We start from the raw sequence: 22,578 nt of genomic DNA, 5'->3' as shown, positions 1-22,578 counted from the left end.
GATGATGAAAATTTAAATATTTTCGTTGCCACTGAGTGTATTACTCTGAGTGTATTAACAATAAGCAATAAATTAAAGGAGAAAACAAAGTTAAAAAAGGTAAAAAAGGTACAAGATATATATGTGTATATATATATATATATATATATATATATATATATATATATATATATATATATATATATATATATATATATATATATATATATATATATATATATATATATATATATATATATTTATTTATTTATTTATTTATTTATATATATATATATATAATTATTTTCAATACGTATTTTTTCCTTGACAATTAAATGTGCTTTGAAGATCGTAATTGCACACAAGAATAATTTGATTGTCAAATCGTGACACAAAATATAACGTTTTGATTAAAAATGTCTGAATAAGTTTAGTATCCCTTGAATTTTCAACCTTCCTCTGAGCAACTCATTTTACTTTCTGTTAGTGCCATCTGCTGGGTGATTTTGTATAAAATGAAAACGTCAAAACAAAGAAAGCTCAAATGAATGGGCTTGTAGAATAGACCAAATAAATCATCGTGATACTTTTTCATTGTAAATTATATATTTGTAATATTTATTTTAGTTATCGTTCAAATTGTTCCTCTCCCACAATGCACCAAAACAAAATCGCGGAGGTGCGCCTGCGCGTCACTCTCGGAAAAATGGCGGCGTTCTTGCTGCAAGACTTGGACAGTTCTGAGCTGTCTAAGTTGTCTAAAGAGACACTTAACAAACTCGAGAAGATTCTATCCGATCAGGTTTATGAAATAGACATTCTCAAAGCGCAGCGGGAGCAATTCAGAGTTGAGAGTGGTAAGAAATGTGCCATCATTTAACTAGCTAGTAGTGCTAAAATGTTCGGCTTCGATCATCGTGCACACATTCGGTAAACAGTAAACAGCCATTTTGTTTTATTTTGATTATAATCAGACGTACATTTCACTTAGCAGCTTAATTTTTCAGTCGTCACGGCATAACGTGTGTTTTTTTAAAAGCCCAATTGTTATCAATAACGTAAACAATGTGTCACTACCTCCAATTCTCTTGTCTCTCCCAGAACAACATTTCTTTGACAAAGTCAAAGCGCTGGCTCAGTGTCAGGAAGACTTTCAGAGGCAGAAACAAGAACACTGTAAACTTAAAGATGAATTGCAGAAAACTGGTAAATGCCCTTTGCGATCTCCATTCATCATGTACCTTGACCCTTTATGCTAACTATGTATGCGATTTTTCCTCATTTTACAGCGAATGAGCTCAAAAGTGTCCGTGAGAAGAACCAGCAATATGAAAATGCTCAGGAGAAGTCAATTTCAGAAAAGGTAATGCATATAATTCACTTATTTGATAAGTGAGTTAAATAAGTTGATTTGTTTTCTCACTGAAGATTAATATTCAATCTGTTCGGTCTGCGACATTTTAGCTGTATTTATGTTGATTATATACTGCGCAAAACTTGTTCAATCATATTTATTCACTTTCTTTTAGACTTTGCTTTTAAAAGCCAAGGAAGAGCTGACGACTCAAAAACTTGAACTTGTACGAACACTTGAAAGTAGAAGCTTGGAACTGGAGCATTTAAATGGTATGGGTACCTTAGTTTTATTTATTATCTTTTGTGTTACTCACTTTTTTTTAAATATTTGTTCTTATTATGGAAACTTCTACTAATTTCTCCCAGTCTACTTTTGATCCCCTAAATAAACGTGCAAAGTGCTTATCTTTATTTTATTTGATTTTGTTTTTGTCCATTGTCACACTAGATGACTTGAGGCAACTAAATGAGAGGTTTGTGGAAGTCAGTGCCTCTAAAATGTCTCAGCAGCTGAGGTTAGGTGAACTTGAAGCAGTAGAAGTCAACATCAAAGTGAGTTGTATTTTAGTCATGAATCCATTGGATCTTGTGCCAGTAATTCATACCTTAAGTGACCTTTTTGCTAGTTGCAAGAATTGGGTATACATGTAGTGGTGCCTTAACTTTCAACTAACATGACCTATGTTTTGCTATTCTAGTACAAAGAGAAACGTATGGAACAAGAAAAGGAGTTGTTGCATGGACAAATATCTTGGCTGAACGTGGAGCTGAAAGCCAAGAGTGAAGAACTTTTGAGCCTGTCCCGGCAGAAGGGTAAAGAAATCCTGGAACTGAAATGCAGTCTGGAGGATAAGACAGATGAGGCATGTTTGTTTCTTTCATTGATATGTTAACTTTCATAACATATACTATGTATGTATTTAAAAGGTTTTTCGTCTCTGTGTTTTACAGTTGAATAGAGTCCAAGAACAAGTGGCCAGTCTGAAAACATTAAATGAAAACCACCAAAAACAGAATGAGGACCTAATTCACAAACTAAAAGAAGTATGGGCAACCTGCTTCATATTTTTCATTTTTCTTTTGTTGTCATAGAAATAATTTATCCTATTTTTGGACTTTAGGTCATTGTGTATTGCATGCATTGGGGGATATTCTGCAAAAACCAAGAGTAAGAACAGTAGGGCTCTGATTCATACCAAAGATCCCTAATCGTGGGTGTGCTTGAAAATATGCTCAGAGTGCACTGGTTCCTGCAGTTTGAATTGCATTTTTTAAATGTGCTGTTTGGTTACTCTAAGTGTCCCAAAAAGGGAGTAGTGCAGTGTGCCAAAGGTAATGCACCAAAAGTATTTGGTACACTGCCAAAAAGAAGGCAACACGATCAGAAAAAGGAGATTGGGGGTTAAGTCTGCTCTGATTTTAACTGCAACAAGTCACATAACTTGCAGTTAATTTCAAATTTTGTATTTTTCTGAAGGCCAAGGAGCAGCAGGCGACTACAGAGGAAAAGTTCAGAAATGAGCTGAATGCCAACATTAAGCTCTGCAATTTATACAAGGTATGTTGTGTGGCATAATCTATTCCAACAAGACATCAACAATTGGTCCTCGAAGTTCAGTGGATGCTAATGTGTTATCGTCGTGGCAGGGAGCAGCAGCTGATTCTGAATCCAAAGGTGAAGAGCTGAGTCGAGCTCTAGATGAGTTGCATAAACTACTTCAGGAGGCAGGGGAAGGTATGATGTTAAAAGTAAAAAATAATTCATACTTGTCCAGAAGGATGACTGTTGATAGTCTTTATTTTGTCTTTTTGCCACAGCCAACAAATCTCTTGAGCAGAGTTTGCAAGCAGCCAACACTGCTTCGGATAAGACTGTTGCTGAGCTGAAGGAAAGGATCCAAGTGCTTGAGAAGGAGCTGGACAATGCCAATGAGCTCCTCTCTAACTCTAAACTAAGAGGTCATTTGGATTCAGTTATGTCCTTGGATGCTGGGTGTCACTGTTATGTTTTTTTTCTTTTTCAATTACTAATACACCAGCTTACATTTTACTAACTGTTACCGGCACCGTAAAAAAAACAAGTCTGCTCTTAAGTTGCCCCCCCATTTCTTAATTGTATGTCTAGTTACCTATTTTGTGTGTCCAGGTCCCGTTGACGCAACATCTGTACTCAGTGAGGCGCAAATGACAACGCTGTCCCCAACTGCTGCGGCTGTGGCGAAGATTAAACCTGGAATGAAGCTTACTGAGGTATGTGAAATTAAATCTCAACTCTCAAATTAGTATTGGTAGCCCGCATAGATCTTGCAGTATTTTATTGACGATGAATTGAATGGGGCAGTACGATGGAAGAGTGGTTAGCACGTCCACCTCATAGTGCAGATGTTGCAAATTTGCTTCCAGCTCCGGCCTTCTGTTTGCATGTTCTCTCTGTGCCCGCGTGGGTTTTCTTTGGGTACTCCAGTCTCCCTCCATATTCCCAAAACCATGCATGGATGGTAGATAAATATTTGTGAGTGTCAATTGTTGTTTATGTTATATGTTTCTGTCTATGTGTGCCCTGCAATTGGCTGGCAACCATTTCAGGGTGTTGTCAGCCTGCAGCTCGATAGGCCCCAGCACTCCCGCGACTCTCGTGAGGATTTGCGGTTAAGATGATGCACGGATGGATGGATGGATGGATGGACAATTTAGGCCAGGGGTGCCCAAGTCCAGTCCTCGAGAGCCCCTATCCAGTCTGTTTACAATGTATCCCTCATCTGGTACACCTGATTCAAGCAACAATGATTGTTATCAGACTTTTGCAAAGCTTGTTTTTCAGCTGAACATTTGAATGTGGTGTATCAGATGAGGAATATATGGACAATAGGCTGGATAGGAGTTCTTGAGGACCGGACTTGGGCATCCCTGATTTAGGCCCTCTGACGAACAACACATTGCTAATAATTGTTCATTTTTAGCTGGCACCATTATTGCCCAAGTTCGTTCGGTATTTCAGAATTTACGTTTGAAATTTTTGTGCTCACTGTAGAGTAGTCTCATTTGTCTTCTTAGTGTGTTATTTGATTTGTTACTGTTTTTTTTTTTTTTCCCCTTCAAGTTGTATTCTGCCTATGTTGAAAGCCAAGAGCAGCTGCAGTTGGAACGTCTGGAGAACAAACGAGTCAACAAGTACCTTGATGACATGGTGCAAGAGGTGGAAGCAAAGGGTCCCATTCTGAAACGGCAGAGGGATGAGCATGAGCGCTTGCAAAAATCCGTGGCTAGTCTTTCAGCCAAGTTGGAGCATACTCTGAAGGTAAGTACTCATAGGCATGTTCCAGTGCTCCCCCAAGTGCAAGTACAGTTTACGAGATTAATCTGTTCCGCGGTTGGGATCGTAATGCGATTTCGCCGTATGGCGGGCAATCCAAACCAATCCAAATGTTAAATTAGCTCATGCATGTAAAACCCCAGGTAAAAATATCAAAATTGTATTTTCATATTAAGTATTGGTTTCAAAATAGTACAGTAAGTGATACTTATGTATAATATACATGTATACAATTAAATAACATAATAAATACAAAATATATAAAGGATTTATTTACCTTTGAGTGACGTTGACGAGCTTGTTATGGTAATGTTTCTAGTGAGGGTAGCCTATCCTAGCCTAGTTTAGCCTTCTTCGTATTTCTTGATTATCGCCAGCTTCGTTTCCATATAAATCATCCTCTCACTTCTCCCTTTAACATCACTAGCAATCTTGGGGCCCATGGCTAACCAATTAAAGTTTGAATTAAGTACTAAAATGCACAATAAATATGATTTTAAAAGCACTCTAACACGAGATCAAGTCTTTAGGCAGCCATCATTGTGACCCTGTGCACTGACCAATAGCAGACCAGCATCTTCATGACCCAGTGACGCCGACCAATATTAGACCAGTATCTTAGGGAGTCGTGATACTGACCAATAGCAGACCAGAATTGCAGTAATGTAAGCTGTGACGCGTGTAGTAACGTATAAGCGAGTTGCCCCTAGTAGACACGTCCGCCACGACTGAGAAGAGAAATGGTTATTTTTATGTCATAAGGCGAAAAAAATGACAATAAAAATGTTGCGGTTCACGTCCTAAGGTGAAAAAAAATGTAAGGCAGGGACGTCGTAAACCAGAGCTCCACTGTACTTTAGTTTTCATATTGAATATATGCTTGAAATCCGAAATGTTCACTCTCTGACCAAAGGTTGACTGAAAAATGAGTCTCTCCATCTGGTAATTAGGAATGACTTCCAACCATGTATTATGAACATTCTTTTTTTATTTTTATTTTTTTACTGTCATACAATCATAAATCCTCATAAGTTAATTGTGTGTAAGCTCGACTTGTGTATCCAATTTCCCAAACAAGTAAGGTCTATTTAAATGTGTTTTTTTTTCTTTTGTACTTATACTACTTGTACTTATAGTACCATAAAGTTGAAGAAAGCTAAAACATTATCAAGTGGTGTTTTAATGGATAAGGTGTATGAGCCCTAATTTTCATTCATTACTTTCAGTCGCCTGATTTTTATTTTGCCCCTACAGTATGTATGTGGCATTTTGGACAATTTTACAATACGTCCTATTTCTTGTATTGTGGACAGCATTTTACCTTTGTCAGCAGTTTTCAGTATTTAGTCGTTTGTGTTTCAGGAGGTGCACCGCTTGCAGAATGAGGCTGATGAAGCCAACAAACGTTCCTCTGTTGTAGAAAGGGACAATAAAAGGTTTGAACTGCAGCTTGCAGACATGGCTCAGCAGGTAGGTTGCTCTGTTTTGAAATCAGGATAATTAGAGTTCAGATTTTTTTTATTCTAAATATATAATTTCACTGTATTTATTTATTTATTTATTAAGGTCCGTGTGCTCCTTATTGAGCTCGAGGAGGCCCGAGGGAATCATGTGTATATTGAGGATGAGTTGAGTTCTGCCGATGTCAGCAGTACCTCAGAAGTGATTAGTCAACACCTGGTGACATTCCGGAGTGTGGAAGAACTACAAAAGCAGAATCAGCGTCTTCTGGTGGCCCTTAGGGATCTCAGTGATGCCCAAGAGAAAGAAGAGTTAGAAGCCTCTGGCTACAAGTATGTTAATGTCATTTATGTATGCTAGCTTTAATATTTAGCAGAAACTCCACTTTTCCATCAGTCATCACATAGGGTTGCACTTTTTCCTGTTTATTTTTTGCTATTGTTATGCCTTTGCTGAAGTTACTTTTCTATTGGTTTGTATTATGTAGGACTGGAATTAATTGCACGGCACGTCAGTGTTGATTCTCAACTTCATTGCTCTATTCAATTTTATGTTTTCCAGGTGTATTCAATATTTACAAGATACAAATTTATATTTACATTAAGTTTTTCACATTAATTAATTTACATTCATTTCCCTGAACCAATCCACACCCGTTCATAATTAATGTCACTTTAACAATGCAATGTAAATTCAGCCTGTGTTGTATGAAGAATCGGACTAATCTGGTTGAGTTGTCACAGGCGTGGTGAAGTGGAGCAGAGTTTAGAGACCACTCTGGCTGAGGTGGAATCTCTCAGGGAGCAACGCAGCCAGCATTTAAAGATGACTGAGTCCATCATGAGGCAGAGGGACATGTACCGTGTGCTGTTAGCTCAGGCAACGGGAGTCAACTTCCCTCATCAAGGTGCCGTTGACAATGCAAAGCATGAAGATTCTGTGGACATTGTACATGTTGTACATGTAAAAATGTTAACCTTGAATATGATTTCCACACAAAAAAAGTCAAAACAAATGTAATGTTAGGGATATTAAAAAGCTAAAAATTCTGTTCAAGGTACATCACCGGAGGAGCTCACCCTCACATCCACCCCCCGCCGTTCACCTGCAGCCACTCCTACCACCGGGACACCCACCGCACTCGTCTCCATGACAAGTGACTCTGCTGAAGCATTAGAGGCCAAGGCGGCATTGCGACAGGTCTGTCAACGTTGCCATTGTGTTATTAATCCATAGAGATTGACTTTAGCATTAACAACTTCACAATTCACAAAACTTACAGCAGCATGTTGGTATTACTTATTGTGTGAGGTTCAGTTGTATGGAACTATCTGTTTCCATGACACTGTATAATCAAAAGTCCTTGCACAACTCTTGTGCGTCAACCAAGTTTTTTGAGAGTTTGCAAGCACATTTGAATCGAAATCCAAAATGACCCTAAACATCTGATTTAAAAGCAAAAGGCATTTGCTTTGGTTGCTGCAGCTTGCATTAGTCATGTATGTTGTTTGTCATAACTCAGTTGTTGTCTATCAGACCAAAAAGTATTTCATTAACCATATTCCCAAGTAGCACTTGGAGAAATAATGACAAGTATGAAAACATTACTACCAGTACTTCAGTAACAACTGTTTTGTGTTGAGTTAATATATTTTCAATTTTAATTTTGCTAAGTAAATGAAATGAAATTGCTCTAAACATGACTCAATTTGTTGTAATTGCAGACTGTAAAAATTCAGTGATTGTGGTCCTAAGGTGTATGTGAAAGTAAAAACCTTTAGGGGTTTTTTGTTTTGTTTTTGTTTGTTTTTTACAAGTTGTAAAGTGTTAAGTGTAAGTGTTCTTGCATTTACAGTTGCAAGAGGTGTTTTCCTCCTATAAGAAGGAACGAATGGAAAGTGACAAGGGACTGACCGAGCAGAATGACAAACTCCTGGAGCAGCTTTCAGACCTTCGCTCCCAGAATGCCAAGACAGTAACACAGTTGGAGTTTGCCTCCAAGAGGTTCGTTCAATATTTAGATTGTACACCATTTACTGTACTGTGGTTCTGGGACAACTTCTGTTCATTTAGATACAGTATATTCAAAACAAAATCCAACAAGCTATCTTTTTTTTTTTAAATTATTATTACTTTTTTTAAATCTGTTCTAGAATCAAACTTGTGCTACAGTTTACAGTTCTAGTTTTCTTGTGCTCACATAGTTCTATAGCTGCCCACAGGCAACACTTGGCTCAATGTCATGATGCACGCACAGTCAGCAAAGCAAGGCCAGGCACTCTTATTATGTCAAATTCAGAGCAGAATGACATAGAGCTCATATGGTACGCCATAAAAAGCCTTAGTTCAGTTTTGGAACAAAACATAATAGCTTTGTCAATATTTGGAATGAACTAAATATCTTTTTTTCCTCAGTTTATGTTGAAGTTGGATTTTTGCATTTTTGATTCACCATTTGCAGTAAAAAAAAACCTTTCTTTCAACAACGACAGGTATGAGATGTTGCAGGACAATGTTGAGGGCTACAGGAAAGAGATTGCTTCCCTCAGGGAGAAGGAGCAGAAAATGGCCGCTGCCATACAGAAGCATGAGCAGACCATCAACACATTAAATGAGGATCTACGAGCTGCACAGGAAAAACTTGCTATGGCAGAGGTATTTTTAATAGGATAAATTGCTGCTTTCAAAATTTGTGAAATAATACAACTTCAGTCACCTTGCTTTTCAGGGTCTGTCTGAGGGTCTGCGTAAAGAAAGAGACATGTTAAAACTGGTTGAATCTCGGTTGAATCAGGAGAGGGATATGATCTTGAGCCAACAACAGAGTCAGAAGGCTTTGATGACCAACCTTCAGGCTATTCAGGTAATTTTTATTACCGGTATTTGGAACTTCTCCCTCACTTGCATCGCCCAGCAAACAACCAGTTTTCAACATGAGTTTATTGTATTTTACAGGCAACACTTGAGCGTTCAGATGCTGATGCACGTCAGCGACTTAGCAGCCAAATAGAGAAGCAAGAGCGAGAAATCTCTCAGTTACAGAAGAAGTTGGAGCATGAAGTGGAACAGCGGTATTTGCTGAGCCGAAACCAAGAAGTAGGAAATAAATTTCATTATTTTGTCTATTTTTGGCCATTACGCATTTTTGTCTGTACATTAAGTTGATGGGTTGTCAAATTGAAATAAGAGCTAACTCATTGAGACGTTTGCCCCCCACAAACTGCACAATTATAAAGCACTGAATTGATGGCATCATAACAATGTTTGTGCATTGTACTTTTTTTTTAATTAACAAAGACTGTCATTTTTATTTTAAATTTTATTTATTTTATAGCTCTACATTTCAATGCAATTTTTAAATCCTTGACAGTTGAAAGATAATTGCACTTAAGAATGATATACTTCATTTTTGCTTTCACTGGTAGTAAAACATATTGATACTATCTTTATTGTGACTGTTCCAGGGAAAATACTTTATATCGCCTGGCACAAATGTGTTACTGTGACAGGCCTATCTCGCTAACGATTCTCTTTCCTCTGCTAAGATCCAAGTAATGGAAGCAAAACGGCAACTAGAGACACAAATGGCTTTGCACCAGAAGACAAAAGAGATGTTAAATGCTGCTGAAGTAGAACTCGACTCCCTCAGGGTTCAGCAGGGTAGCAGCGAACAACGTCACATCCTGGGCTCCCCATCCACACCTAAAACTAGAGGTTGGAACAAACAAAACATACACCTTACCGATTTACATTGAACGAGTTGTATAGTTATTATTATCTAAAGAGACCATGAGCTTTTGCAATTAATATTACAACCAAATCCAAGGGAATTCTTTATTCGCAATGTCTATCTGTCATGAATGAACCAAATCTTCACTTGACTAGCTTTGAGTCTTTAGTTCTAGTCAGCCTTGTGATACCATACCCACATAAAAGTACTGTTCAAACATTATTTAATTGTTCTCACAGGCTTACAAGTTCCAAATAAAGAGCAGGAGGATCTTCAGGGTCGCTTGCTGCAGGCTGAGACACGGGCAGAGCAACTGGCAGAGAGTCTTAAAGCAACCACTTCCAACATGGAGCAATACCGAGCCATGGCTCAGAGTCTGGAGGCAGCCTTGGACAAAGAGAAACAGGTGAAGTACATTTTCTAAGGAAATTAACCTTCATTTAATGTTATACTTTATGTGAGAGCAGAGCTTTGTTTCACATTGAAACACGGTTGTCCCAACATTCCTATTGTTGCTCAATATTTTTTTTTTAAAACATTGAGATTTTCTTTCTATTTGTGCAGGTAACAGAGCAGGCCCGAGCCTCCATTGAATCTCGTGTAAAGGAAGCTGAGGAGCAGCACCACAAGCTTGAGGAGAAGATTCTGGATGTCGAGAAAGAGAAACAGTTTATTGAAGAACAAAATATGAAGGCTATGGTCTCCCTGAATGAACAGGTAATCAATTTTCTTTTAAACGGCTCTTTTAAAGGGAAGTCAAGCCCAAAATTGTCATGCAGCCCCACTAGTCTACCCACGGTAATTTGATTAACATTGCATTTGTGGAATATCATTTCAGCAGCAAAATACATGTTTTTATCCATCTCAGGGAGCGGCCATTTTGCTGCTCACTGTCGACAAAAAAGACATTAAAGGGCATCAGGGCCCAGACACTGACCATCACGAGTCTCCTGTTTTCACAGTTTGTAATATTTCACTGTAATGTTTTCAGTTGTGGCAAAATAGATGGATGAAAACAGGTAGATTGTCCTGCTTAATTCATAAACCACAAACACAATACTAATGAGAATTTTTCATTTAGACTAGTAGGTGCGAATGAAGCATATTTTCTTAAAGGAATAATTCAGCTATTCTTTGACTGCATCTTTCCTGAAATGTTTTTTTCTTTAACTCTTCATTCAAACCTTTTTTTTAGCTGGAGGAACTCAAAAGGAATCTGAGCAGCGCCCAAGCAGAACACCACATGGCACTTCAGCGTTTGTCAGCTGCTGAATCCCAGCAGCTTCAGGCTTTACAAGACAGCCAAGAGCAGGTAAATGGCCATCATCTTGGTCTCCCATGAATATGACCCTTGTTAATGATAGCCATTTACCTACAGATGTTTTTTTTTTTTTCCCCATCCCGTTATAAATTCCCTTCAGCACTGCAAAGCATGCATTATTATACAATCTGAATTTAGTTTTCTATCACAATTTTTGAAGGCTAAACTGGCAGCCGAAGCACAAGAAAAGTATGAGCAGGAGATGATACTGCATGCTGCAGATGTGAAGGCGATGCAGGATGCTAAGACTCAGGCACTGCAAGCAGTTGAGCTCAGACATCAGCTAGAGGAGAAAGCCCAAACAGCCAGTGCAGAGCTAATTGAGGCCAGGATCTCCTGGGGGGAGCAGGAAAAGATTCTCAAGGTTTGTTTCTAATTGCAATAACTTTGTTGAATGCCATGCTGGATTGTGTATAAATCCTGTTTGACATACATGCAGACCTATTTTATTTCATTGTGTTCTGTTTCCTCACAGGAGGAGATGTCCAAAATAGAAAGCCGCTTTGAAGAGTTGCAGAGGCAGAACGTTCTCTTGCATGAACAGATTCAGGCAATGAGTAGCAAAATGGCTGAGAATTTGCAGCAGGCTGCAAGTGAGACCCCCCTTAACATCTCCCTTACTGAAGAAGGCAAATCTCAAGAACAATTGCTGGAGATTCTAAGGTACATGTTAGCACCAGGGAAATTATTGTTTTGTCACTATAAAATAACATTTAAGGTTTGTCACTGACCTAATGTACTCTTCTAAATTTCCATTAGCTTGTGTTTAATGTCATGCATCTAGTGTAATGCCATGAAATATAAAGCTAAAATATTTTTAGAATAGATTGAGATTAAGAAGATTTTTAATGTTATGAAAGTGTAAATGTGCCATACAATTACAAACGCTGGATTTTTTGTGTCATAGGTTTGTGCGTCGCGAAAAGGAGATTGCCGAATCCCGTTTTGAGTTTGCTCAAGGGGAGAGTTTGCGCTACCGTCTGCGGGTTGAACACCTGGAACAAGAACTTAAAGAAGTTCAGGACAGCTTGGGTGCAACTCGAGAGAGGATGCAGGTAAATTTGTAGGCTTTCAAGAAGACACAGTCAATAGAAATTGGAGGGAGGTGAAAACATGTTTTTTCCTCCTTTAACGTTTTGTTGTTTGACAGCCATCCAATTCATCATCCATTTTGTTCCCTCCATGATGATTTCCAATGATTTGGAATGATAATAATTTTAATTAGTAGACACAGCAAACATTTATTCAAAGATTTGATTCATTCAAAAATAATTTGTGCAAAACTGCGTAAGAGAACGTTTGTCATACACTTTGACTTTTATGAATTCATCAAATGAGAAGTAAATATACTGATTGACTTCATAGTTTGTTATCAAAATCTCAAATGATCATTTGTCAGGTGACTGCAAAAACCCTGGCCCAGCATGATGAGCTGATGCAGAAGACAGAAACTATGAGCATCTTAATGGAGACAAACAAAATGCTGCGGGAAGAGAAAGATAAATTGGAAAAAGAACTGCAAGAAACCCAAGCTAAGGTAAGATGTGTTTTGTCTTTTAGTGTGTACTTATGCACAGTATTACCTTAATTCCCAAAACTAACACACACTTTAATAATATAATTTATAATTGTAATATACATTGAGATACACATTAATCTTACAAAATTACAGTATGTGTTTAAAAATATTCATATACACTTGAATGAAAAGTGACCAGATAAATGGGTATTACGAACATCTTTGAGAATATCATGTCCCCATCCTCCAATTTCATTGTTTGATCATCTAATTTATTTTCCAGGTGCAAAAATTGGAGTCAGATGTTTTGCCACTGAGACAGGCAAACACTGAGCTGAGTGAGAAGAGTGGAATGCTTCAAATGGAGAAAAAAATACTGGATGAGGAGATTAAGCACTGGAAGGCTCGAACACAGGTTAGTGGAACGCTCATATCAGTGGTGTCATGCAAAATATAGCCAATGGGCCGTCCTACCAGGAGTTCACTAAGTACTGTAACATGAAGATCGTTTGAAAACAGTCTCTGGCGGTGTTAAAGCCACTCGTGAAGATCCATTGGCCATCCATTATTCAATTAGGAAGTAAACGATTCTAGTTAATCAATGGCATCTGATTCCCTAGAAAAAAGGAAAAAAAAACAAGCTGAGTACCAAAATAATGACCCTGCCTAATCGAATTCCTTTTTAGTAGTGAGTTGCTTGAAATGGCTTCAGCAGTAAAGCCGTTTTCTTTTAGGCAACCCAGGCCATTTTTCGCCTCCAGGGGGCAGCTCTTGACTTCGATTCTTTTTCTTTTCTTCGATTCTTCAGCATGTACCATCCTTTCCATATCCCATGTCATCTGCATGTCGCAGAACTCCCATTTTTTGCAATTCTACTCAAGTCATGTTCAATATTTTTGTAAAGTGTATCCTACCGTGTATGAGAACAAGGTAATGTGAAAACTGATATCTGCATTCAGCATTTGCAAATGAACTAATTATGCAACCCCAATTCCAAATAAGTTGTGATGTGTAAAATGGAAATAAAAACAAAGCACAATGATTTGTAAATTATCTTCAACCTATATTCAACAGAATAATGACAAAAGCAAGATATTTAATTTTTTAAATGATAAACCTTATTGTTTTTGTCCAAATATCTGCAAATTCGACAAGGAATTGTTCTTTGAAACATTCTACTGGTGAACATGTTAATTGTAAACAAGTGAATGTCAAGATTTCAGTGTAAAAGGTTCATCCCACAATGGCTCAGTCTCTCACAAGCAAAGATGGGGCAAGGATCACTTCTTTGTGAGCACCTGCGTGAAAAAATAGTCCAACATTTTAAGAACAATGTTTAATTGTGAGAAACTTAGGGATTCCATCATCTACAGTTCAGTATATCATTTAAATATTTAGGGAATGAAGGGAACTTCTTAAGGGTAAGCGCCAAGGCTAAAAACCAACATTGAATGCTCATGATCTTCAATCCCTCAAGCGGCACTGTGTTTAAAAACAGACCTCACTGTGTAAAGGATATTACTGTGTGGGCTTGGGAACACCTCAGAAAACTGTTGTCATTTAACAGTTGGTCGCAACATCTCCAAGTGTAAGTTACGACTCTACAATGCAGAGCCAAACATCAACATTAGGAAAAGTCGTCACTTTCCCTGGTCCCAAACTCAGCCCACCTACATTGTAATTGGGATTGTATAACTTTGTGCAAAATTATATTGAATGAGTATCTGGTAACAACAAAATTTTGCGTTATTATAGCTCCTGTGTTGTTGTTGATGTTATTTATTTTTTAAATTTATTTAGCATTTGGTGAGTCAGCAGAAAGATTCCGACCCAGATGAGTACAGGCGTCTACATTCTGAGAAAGAAGCACATCTCAAACGTATTCAGCAACTGACTGAAGAGAACAACAGGATCAAAGCAGAGCTGAACAGGTGAGTACTTATAATTAAACTTTATTTTGTTGAAATCGGCCACTTGTGAAATACAGTATTGTGACGGAATCCTGCACACTCCGTCGTGAGTGCTTAATCGCGTTCTGCGGCATTGGACTAATTTTACATCTGTGTTTAGGACCACCAATCTCACCACATCCCAGCAAAGCCAATTACAAAACTTGCATGAGAATTTGAATAAGATAAGAGATGAGCGAAATTCGCTCAAAGAAGATATTGTTGCAAAGAATCTTGAAATCCAGGAGAAGCTGAAGACTATCACCCAGGTCAAAAAGCTTGGACGCCGCTACAAGACTCAATATGATGAACTCAAAGTAGTATATGAAAAGGTAAGTGCACCCAACATTGTCATGAGTCTTGTAGTTTAAACCCTATTAAATGTGTTCTGTACTTCTTCTAGATTGCATCTGCGGCTGCAGGCCCATCCAAAGACGAGGAGGCTCGTCAAGCCTCAGTTCAGGAAGTGCAGGGACTCAGAGAGTCTGTGAGCCAAGCAGACACCAGGATCAAGGACCTGGAGGCACAGTTGGAGAATATTAACAAGGTGAACCATCAAACATTTTCTTCCTTGGTCTTGCCCTCCCTTAAATAATTTACAGGTGTACATTTCTGTTTACTGAAATTACACGATTTTACTACAAACGTGTTTACTCCTTTTAATTTTGTAATTTCCCTTTTTGTAAAGGTGGTTGCAGAGCGTGAAACTGAAGTGCACAATGCTCAGGAGCAATCATCCCGGCTGCAGACAGAACTGGGCAAGCTAAGGCAAGAGCTGCAGGAGAAAGAGGACACACTGAAACAGCAGATGGCAGACAAGGTGGAGAAGACCAGAAAGGCTATTGTTTTTGCCAAGCAAAGGATCAGCCAGCTCACAAGTAAGAGGGCTTTACTCACAATCATAAGCACGAGGACGAAATTTAGTTGGTTATTCAGTTTAGTATATCTATGTGAACCATCAACACAAAACTGCACAACAGTAAATCAGACACAAATAATAAAAGCAAAACTGCATCAGTGTTCATACAATTATGTTCTCCCCATCACTGTCTCGATTTGCTTTGTTGAGTTTGTCAGCTTGTGAATTTTACGTATGCATATCATTCCCAGGCACCAAAGATGATTTGCAGAAGGAAAATGAGGAACTGAAGCAGCGGTTTGAGGAGCAAAAGCAGCTAAATGAAGAGTTAGAGGTGCGTGTAAGCGCAATGAAGTCACAGTATGAGGGACGGTTTAATCGACAGGAGCGAGAACTGAGAGAACTTCGGGGGCAGCAAGAGAGACAAGAGCAAAGAGATGAACCTGCTGAGGCAGGTCCAAGCAAAGTGAGTCTCCTCCCATTGTTTCTGTCAAAAAATTCTCACCTGTAGAAAAAGAAAATGATTAAGAATATGACTTTGTGTCTGTTGTGATGATAGCCTCAGGAGCAACAGAGAAGCACAGAACAGAGACAGATTAGTCTTAAGTCAACCCCAGCTGCAGACAGGGGAAGGTATGAGGCACACAAATTGACACAAAAAAAAAACATTTTCCTCACTGAAACATGCACCCAGTCCAATTGGGTCAAATAAAAAAAAAATGGGTGTCAACTGACAGCACATCCGCCTTTGCGTTCTCTCAGTGCAAGTACCTCGGAGCCACCAACTGCCAACATAAAGCCAACACCTGTAGTAGCCACAGCCAGCAAGCAAGCTGTCAACCCAGGGAACAAACCCACTCCAAGAGCGAGCATCAGGCCCATGATCACTCCAGCCACTGTGCCCACCCCAACACCCACCGCTACTGTCATGCCCACAACACAAGTCGAGACCCAGGAAGGTAAGTCTCATCATTAAATGTAGAAGATTGAACATTCTAAAAACAAATAGTCACTCTGCCATTCAAATATATTGTTTGGCTCCAGTGTAGTGGAGTCTGACACCTTTAAAATAATGGCATGAAAGCATATATTGTATCCATTCACAACTTATGAAAAAACTCGCTCTATAGCCATGCAGACTACCGAGGGTCCACCAGTGGAGCATGTAACTGTGTACGGCAGTGCCAGTGGTTCTGTGCGCTCTGCAAGCCCCAACATTCAGACAACCTTAGCCAGCCCCATGCTCACCGTGCAGCAAACCCAGACACAAGCTACAGCCTTTGTCCAGCCAACGCAACAGCAGAGCGTCACCCATGCCGAGCCAATGAATCAGGAGCTGCCTCCTGTCATAATTGAAGCAACACCGAGCTCACAGGTGGAATGGCCTTCAACATCCTCCACCTCTGCTGTATTTGGAACAGGTGAGAGGATGTTAAATACAGTATACAAGTCTGTGAGTGAAAATGCAATATGTGTAGTTTTTAGCACGAGGCAGATTTGATGTTTCTCAACAAAATCTGTTTTTGAATACATACCTGATGCTAGTCTTACAGGTGTTTCAAGTTATTTTGTTTATTTATACTCCAGATTAGTGTAGCCCATCCTTGGAAGCAACATTAATTTTTGATTTGTTTTTTTCAAAAATAAATCTGTTAAGATAAAGTGTGTAACCTTAACTCCCCTGAATTTGTTAAATATAAATTCAAGATTTCAGATGTTGTATTCATACTGATTTAAAGTAACCTAAAAATTCATAGTAAAGTTAATTTAAAAATCAATAGAATTACATTTAAATACAAGTCCTCTCCTTTTCAGCCAAACCTGATTTGGCAAAACATTTCATCGGGCCATCAGGATAGGTAAACCTATGTAAACTGATAATTATATATAATATACATAAAGAAAATGTTGGGGTTGACTGGTGGCCCAACCCAAAATAAGAAGACAAGTCAGCCAAAAGTTGAGAACTTACTCCCCCCCCCCCCCCCCCCTTTCTGCCTTGCTCCCCAGTGCTAAAAGTAAAGATGTTAAAACTGCAGTTTAGTTCGTGCTGCAGGATGCCAAGAAAAAAAGGATATTAATAGTTTAAACCTTGAAAAACGTTTTGGATTTTTCCGTTCAAAGTCCATGCTTTATGTCTACAGTTTCAGCAACACCGGGATCATCATCTTCATTGTCCAAAAGACCCCGTGAAGAAGATGAAAGTAGCAGCACTGTGGTCACAGATACTGAGGCCCCCACAGAGGACTCCTCCAGAGCTCCCATCCCTAAAAAGCTGCGCATTATCCAGAGAGTGGGTCCAGAAGTGAGGGCTTAGCACATTTTAGTTGATGTTTTATTTGGAATTGTATAAAAAATGTGTGGTTCATTTTAGTTGATGCTTTATTTGGAATTGTATAAAAAAACGTGTGGTTCATTTAGGAAGAAATGATGGCTGACGACAGCGCTGAAGCTGAGGGTGTGGTACCAACAGACACTCAAGAGGGTATAGAAGCTAGTCAGGTATGCTAACATACAACACAATTATTTACAAACTATCAAAATGCAACTCCAGCTCTTCATGGAGATGCTCTGGTTTTTTAATTGCGGAACAAATTATCCTATAAAGTGAAAATGATGTGAAGGCCATTTGTTTTTGGTAATGGTAATATGAAATTCACCTCATCGCTTTGTTTGAATAAGTTTTAATATAAACAACATTATTGATGCTAGTAATTTTGTAAGCGGCATTGATTGTTTGTAGACCGAAGAGCTTGCAGCGCTGGATGAAGATGATGAGAGCGCAGCTTCTCAATCTACTACCATGCACCAAGAAGTCGCTCTTGCACAGAGTGAAACTCCTGAGCAACAGCTCGAAGTAATTGTCATAGTAACCGATACGGAGAGTGAGGAAAACCCAGAAGAGGGGGATGAAGAGGATGATGAGCAGGTAGGATTTCTCGCATTAATCAAGATGTTTCTCAAGACAATTTGATACATTTTATTGTAAGACTATGGTCTGCATTGATGCATGTCAATGTCAGGCAGATATGTTTCTAGTGAGGATTGAACTCAATCAACCTCTATGGATCACATTTCAAGGCACAGCTGAGACTTTGAGTATTGCTTCTCAGTTCATGTTTGCTACATGATTCCTGTCGCTGTTAGGACTAGGCAATAAATCAAACCTATTCAGTTAATTTATCATTTTAAAAATCAAAGATTTGAAAACTGGCTAGTCCTGAAATCAATCATTTACAAAAGCTGGACAAGTGGTATACAAGACATGTTTACTATAGTTACAGGTTCTAATACAAATTAATTCAAGTGGATTTTATGAAAATTGTTTTGGAATTTTAATGAAATACTGTACTTGTTAATTATCAATCATTTAATTCATGGTGAAAATTTAAAATATATTAAAAACGAATGTATTTGTACAGTACATTTTCACTTTTTGGCACAAAAGATTACCCAACCATGCTCTCTGGGTAAATGGAGAGGTTGGTGAAAACAATATACTCTACATATATTTTTTCAAATCCCTGAAACTAGTTATTCAATTTACTAGTGTAATGTAATAAAGTAGTACAACTTCTAGTACATGTGAACTTGTATTCCAGCCCAAGATGAATAAATACTGTTGTGCATAGACTTTCAGTCTGCGTTTTTTGGCGTATTTCACCCCAGGTCAGCTAATACAGGCTCAAATCTTATGACTGTTTTTCTTCTGTAGGACTACGAAGAGGGTGATGAGGAGGAAGATGATGAGGAGGAGGTGGAAGAAGAAGAGGAGGAAGATGATGGAGGAATTGGAGAAGATGGAGAGGAGAGTAATGAGGAGAGTGGAGAAGGCAATGAAGCCTATGAAGGAGATGACACAGAGGTTTGATTAGCACACGTGTCATATACCCACAGTCTTGTACTCTCACCCACACATTTGTCATTTCTATTAGACCTGTTAGCCTTTCCCACGCTACTTAAGGTCCTCTGAGTGTGTTCTTGCTCAACAACTCAATTTTTCCACTCTTATTCCAGCCGGGTTTTACGTCCGTGTCATAAATTGTTGTTTCTGTTTAGTAGTTTAATAGTAGTGTTTAATTCAAGATTTGACTTATTTACTTGGATCTTCTTTGCATGTCCAGTGTTCTGGATGGGTCAGTGTCTACACAGTGCCAATTTGTTGTCACTTGTAATCTACTTGATGATGTGTAACTGGCTACCCATGTTGGGTGTTATGTAATAAAAGCGTCACTGTTAACAACCTTTTCTGGAAAGAAAAACACTTATGAGCTGGCTCTAAACGACTAAGTTCAAACCGAACATAAAATACTGAATCACCCACCGTGTCTTACGTGCAGAGATACGCTACCTAATTCACCCTCGATTCTTCAAGCCTGCTTCATTTTGGCTCAGTTTGCGAGCCTTTGCAAAATAAGTGAAAATGAAATTGCACCTGCAGTGACAATTTATTAGAGCTGCATCTATTCAATGTTTCCTTTTTGGGGGGGGATATCGATAGAAAATTTGAATCAAATATTGAGTATTGGGATGAAAATAAAAAATATTGGTGAAAAACAACTATAAAGACACAAGATCAAATATATACATTTGCTCTTCATTATGATGACTACTTTACAAATTTTTGAAGAGAACAACTTTTTACTTAAGTTTAAACTGTGCTTGGCAACAGAAAAAATCTTTAGCGTTTTTTGCACCAAGGTTTTCAAATTACTCAAAGACTCGTTTCAGCCTTAGTATATATAGAAACTTGCTGTCACAACCACTCAGCACACATTCTTTCTCATCGCAGTATAAAAAAGCAAGTAATAGAGTTGTTGAGATGTTGGTTACACCTTTAGACCTCCATAGTAAAAGCAGCAAAGGTTATTTTGTTTAAGCATTTTAATCAATTTTGAGATGTTGGATGAATATTTGAGACTTCCCTTGTATTGGTTTTATTTTATTTTTTTAACATTTTTGCCCTTTCTCTGAAGGCTCCCAAAGTTCTACAGTTTTGCAGCCTACATTTTTAAAGTGGAAAATATAGTTTAGCTTTGAGATTTTGTCAATGAGGTGATATGTGTTCAGTATCTGTATCATATTATTGTCTTCCAACCGATTTCTATCAATTTTTGTATTCTACTTCCCGTAAAAGTCCGTTTCAACATTTTTGGAAATTGTTTGTGCTCATGGAGTTTTCTTCCTATAATCCCTTTTTTTTCCGCCGCTTTCTCTTCTCAGGGAGCTGACGTAACCGACCCGGGGACAGAGACAGAGGAGAGTTTGGGGGCGTCCGACTCCACCCAGAGGCCAGCAGATTCCCAGACGGCCAGCTGTAAGATCCAGGAAATCTTATTAATGCACACGTGTAGCTCCACCTTGGACTCGCCCGATGTTCTCACAACCTGTCCCGTCATTTAATTAGTTATCGAATGCATCACCATGTCTTCAAGAGTTAGAATGTTGTTGTCTGTCTGAAGGTAGAGGGTGGCAAAAAAACTACCCTTGTATCCATCCCTGCCCGCTCCACAATGTTCCTTTTTGGAAAAACAAACTCAAATATGTCGATGGGGGTCCTGTACCAAGACAATTATTTTACTCCACTGACTTGATCACATCTCCAAATGTTTTAGTTGAGACGACGACAATGGAGGCGTTCTCCACCGAACAACCCATCACAAGCTCGGGTATCCGTATGCCCCAATCACCAAGGAGACCAACGCATCCACTACCCCCCACTCAGGTATGAACAGCATTGAACAGATCATCTGACAAGGTCTACTTACAGTGCTGCACCAGTGCTTTCTTTTGATAGCCTTTTATTAAAAAGAAACACTTTTTGAGCCATAATACAAGATAACATGCACTACAGCTCAAGTTTCATTTACCTCCACTGCTACTCATGAATTACTCTTAATAACATCAAATATTTTTTTCAAACCCCACGGCAACATTTTTAATCGTTTAGCTTATGTGGAAAAATATACCTTTGTGTTTATACTAGATGTCCCAGCGCATCCCTGCTCGTCGCCAGTCTGTGGGCAGGGTCCCGCAGCTCTCTGGGGTCCCCAGCAGTGCTGTAAGTCACAACTGCTTTATTTGATTCATGTGTCAAACTCAAATGCACATGTAGCACTTAATATGCAACAATTCGGCCTTCTGGTTTTCTTTGCAGCAGCACCTCATTGACGAAGAGGACCGGATGGTACCTAGCGCTCCCACACTGGTGGTGCCACACCGCTCTGATAGTTTTGACCAGGCTGTCCAGTAAGTCTTACATGACAGTGCTGAATGACTGAATAAATGAAGCGCTTTCCCTCAGTTCAACATAGTTAGGTGCCAAAGCAAGGGTCCTTGTAGACATGGCTTTGATCTAAGAACAAAAGAAAGAATGTGGGAATTTTGCTCATATATAGTCTCTGGATGCCTAACAATTCTGTACAGTATATGTCCTTACTCCATTACAATGATGGCCTAGGACATTATTTTATTTTCTCTGGCAAAAAAAGTTGGGAATGTTTGATGGGACCTTTTCTCAGAACGATACCTGTATGAGTACTGATCTCCTGTAGCTATTGATACAGATACAAAGCACAGAAACCGCTTATACTTTCGATGCACAAAATTTCCCCCAAACCACATTGACCGAATTTAAATTAGAGGTTACCGGTATATTTTCCACAATAGCATTTTTCTCTTAAATTCTAAAATTAATGGCGAATTTCCAATCTTGTATGTGGTGATTTCTATTTTGTGATTGTAAAACTGCTCCATGAGAGAGGCCAGGTATCTGATACCCATATTTGGTATTGGTACTCACTCAGCCCCAGTTTTTCAGTTTTGTGGTTTGCTGTTAGCTTTTTTTTTATGTGAAATGGATGCTTTGGCTCAATAAATTTGGGAAACATTGCTCCAGGGCAAGGGTGACTACTTTTTTTTAAACTGAGCTGGTAGGGCCAGTTTGCCAGGGTCAGTTTGTTTCACGTGCCTGAAGTGTTTCTGAAATTACCTTTAGCCTTGTAATTTGTAATATCCAATTTAGTTACTGGTTTCAATTCCTTGTCTGTGATGTGCACTGGAAGGTTAGCCAATTAATAAGTAACCTGAAA

The 22,578-nt window shown here is 38.7% G+C and overlaps 1 protein-coding gene across 3 annotated transcripts in view; it reads left to right on the top strand.

Moving 5' to 3' along the window:
* Positions 1 to 685: 685 nt before the first annotated feature.
* tprb (translocated promoter region b, nuclear basket protein) overlaps positions 686 to 22,578 on the top strand; it is a 25,314-nt gene continuing 3,421 nt past the window's right edge. The window contains exons 1-45 of one of the 3 annotated variants that reach the window (XM_088425230.1): positions 686 to 836; positions 1,081 to 1,185; positions 1,269 to 1,342; positions 1,509 to 1,605; positions 1,784 to 1,887; positions 2,034 to 2,198; positions 2,287 to 2,379; positions 2,813 to 2,893; positions 2,983 to 3,070; positions 3,154 to 3,294; positions 3,482 to 3,585; positions 4,436 to 4,633; positions 6,011 to 6,118; positions 6,215 to 6,441; positions 6,853 to 7,016; positions 7,167 to 7,309; positions 7,965 to 8,113; positions 8,602 to 8,764; positions 8,838 to 8,972; positions 9,065 to 9,205; positions 9,655 to 9,823; positions 10,079 to 10,245; positions 10,404 to 10,556; positions 11,035 to 11,151; positions 11,321 to 11,524; positions 11,636 to 11,823; positions 12,068 to 12,215; positions 12,560 to 12,697; positions 12,963 to 13,094; positions 14,480 to 14,610; positions 14,750 to 14,960; positions 15,032 to 15,175; positions 15,317 to 15,506; positions 15,739 to 15,953; positions 16,047 to 16,120; positions 16,250 to 16,446; positions 16,618 to 16,908; positions 17,632 to 17,780; positions 17,909 to 17,989; positions 18,231 to 18,416; positions 19,203 to 19,352; positions 20,711 to 20,804; positions 21,103 to 21,212; positions 21,474 to 21,548; positions 21,645 to 21,736. In XM_088425230.1, coding sequence (XP_088281356.1) covers positions 686 to 836; positions 1,081 to 1,185; positions 1,269 to 1,342; positions 1,509 to 1,605; positions 1,784 to 1,887; positions 2,034 to 2,198; positions 2,287 to 2,379; positions 2,813 to 2,893; positions 2,983 to 3,070; positions 3,154 to 3,294; positions 3,482 to 3,585; positions 4,436 to 4,633; positions 6,011 to 6,118; positions 6,215 to 6,441; positions 6,853 to 7,016; positions 7,167 to 7,309; positions 7,965 to 8,113; positions 8,602 to 8,764; positions 8,838 to 8,972; positions 9,065 to 9,205; positions 9,655 to 9,823; positions 10,079 to 10,245; positions 10,404 to 10,556; positions 11,035 to 11,151; positions 11,321 to 11,524; positions 11,636 to 11,823; positions 12,068 to 12,215; positions 12,560 to 12,697; positions 12,963 to 13,094; positions 14,480 to 14,610; positions 14,750 to 14,960; positions 15,032 to 15,175; positions 15,317 to 15,506; positions 15,739 to 15,953; positions 16,047 to 16,120; positions 16,250 to 16,446; positions 16,618 to 16,908; positions 17,632 to 17,780; positions 17,909 to 17,989; positions 18,231 to 18,416; positions 19,203 to 19,352; positions 20,711 to 20,804; positions 21,103 to 21,212; positions 21,474 to 21,548; positions 21,645 to 21,736 — 6,437 coding nt within the window. Of the gene's footprint in view, positions 837 to 1,080; positions 1,186 to 1,268; positions 1,343 to 1,508; positions 1,606 to 1,783; positions 1,888 to 2,033; positions 2,199 to 2,286; positions 2,380 to 2,812; positions 2,894 to 2,982; positions 3,071 to 3,153; positions 3,295 to 3,481; positions 3,586 to 4,435; positions 4,634 to 6,010; positions 6,119 to 6,214; positions 6,442 to 6,852; positions 7,017 to 7,166; positions 7,310 to 7,964; positions 8,114 to 8,601; positions 8,765 to 8,837; positions 8,973 to 9,064; positions 9,206 to 9,654; positions 9,824 to 10,078; positions 10,246 to 10,403; positions 10,557 to 11,034; positions 11,152 to 11,320; positions 11,525 to 11,635; positions 11,824 to 12,067; positions 12,216 to 12,559; positions 12,698 to 12,962; positions 13,095 to 14,479; positions 14,611 to 14,749; positions 14,961 to 15,031; positions 15,176 to 15,316; positions 15,507 to 15,738; positions 15,954 to 16,046; positions 16,121 to 16,249; positions 16,447 to 16,617; positions 16,909 to 17,631; positions 17,793 to 17,908; positions 17,990 to 18,230; positions 18,417 to 19,202; positions 19,353 to 20,710; positions 20,805 to 21,102; positions 21,213 to 21,473; positions 21,549 to 21,644; positions 21,737 to 22,578 lie in introns of all 3 variants that reach the window. The other 2 variants (XM_088425229.1, XM_088425228.1) reach the window with 2 other exon arrangements.

Source organism: Hippichthys cyanospilos, chromosome 10, assembly GCF_059441005.1.
Source record: "Hippichthys cyanospilos isolate Australia breed blue-spotted pipefish chromosome 10, RoL_Hcya_1.0, whole genome shotgun sequence".
NCBI classification, from domain to species: Eukaryota; Metazoa; Chordata; class Actinopteri; order Syngnathiformes; family Syngnathidae; genus Hippichthys; species Hippichthys cyanospilos.
The sequence above is the reverse complement of the archived record's forward strand: the minus strand, read 5'-3'. Positions and strand labels throughout refer to the sequence as shown.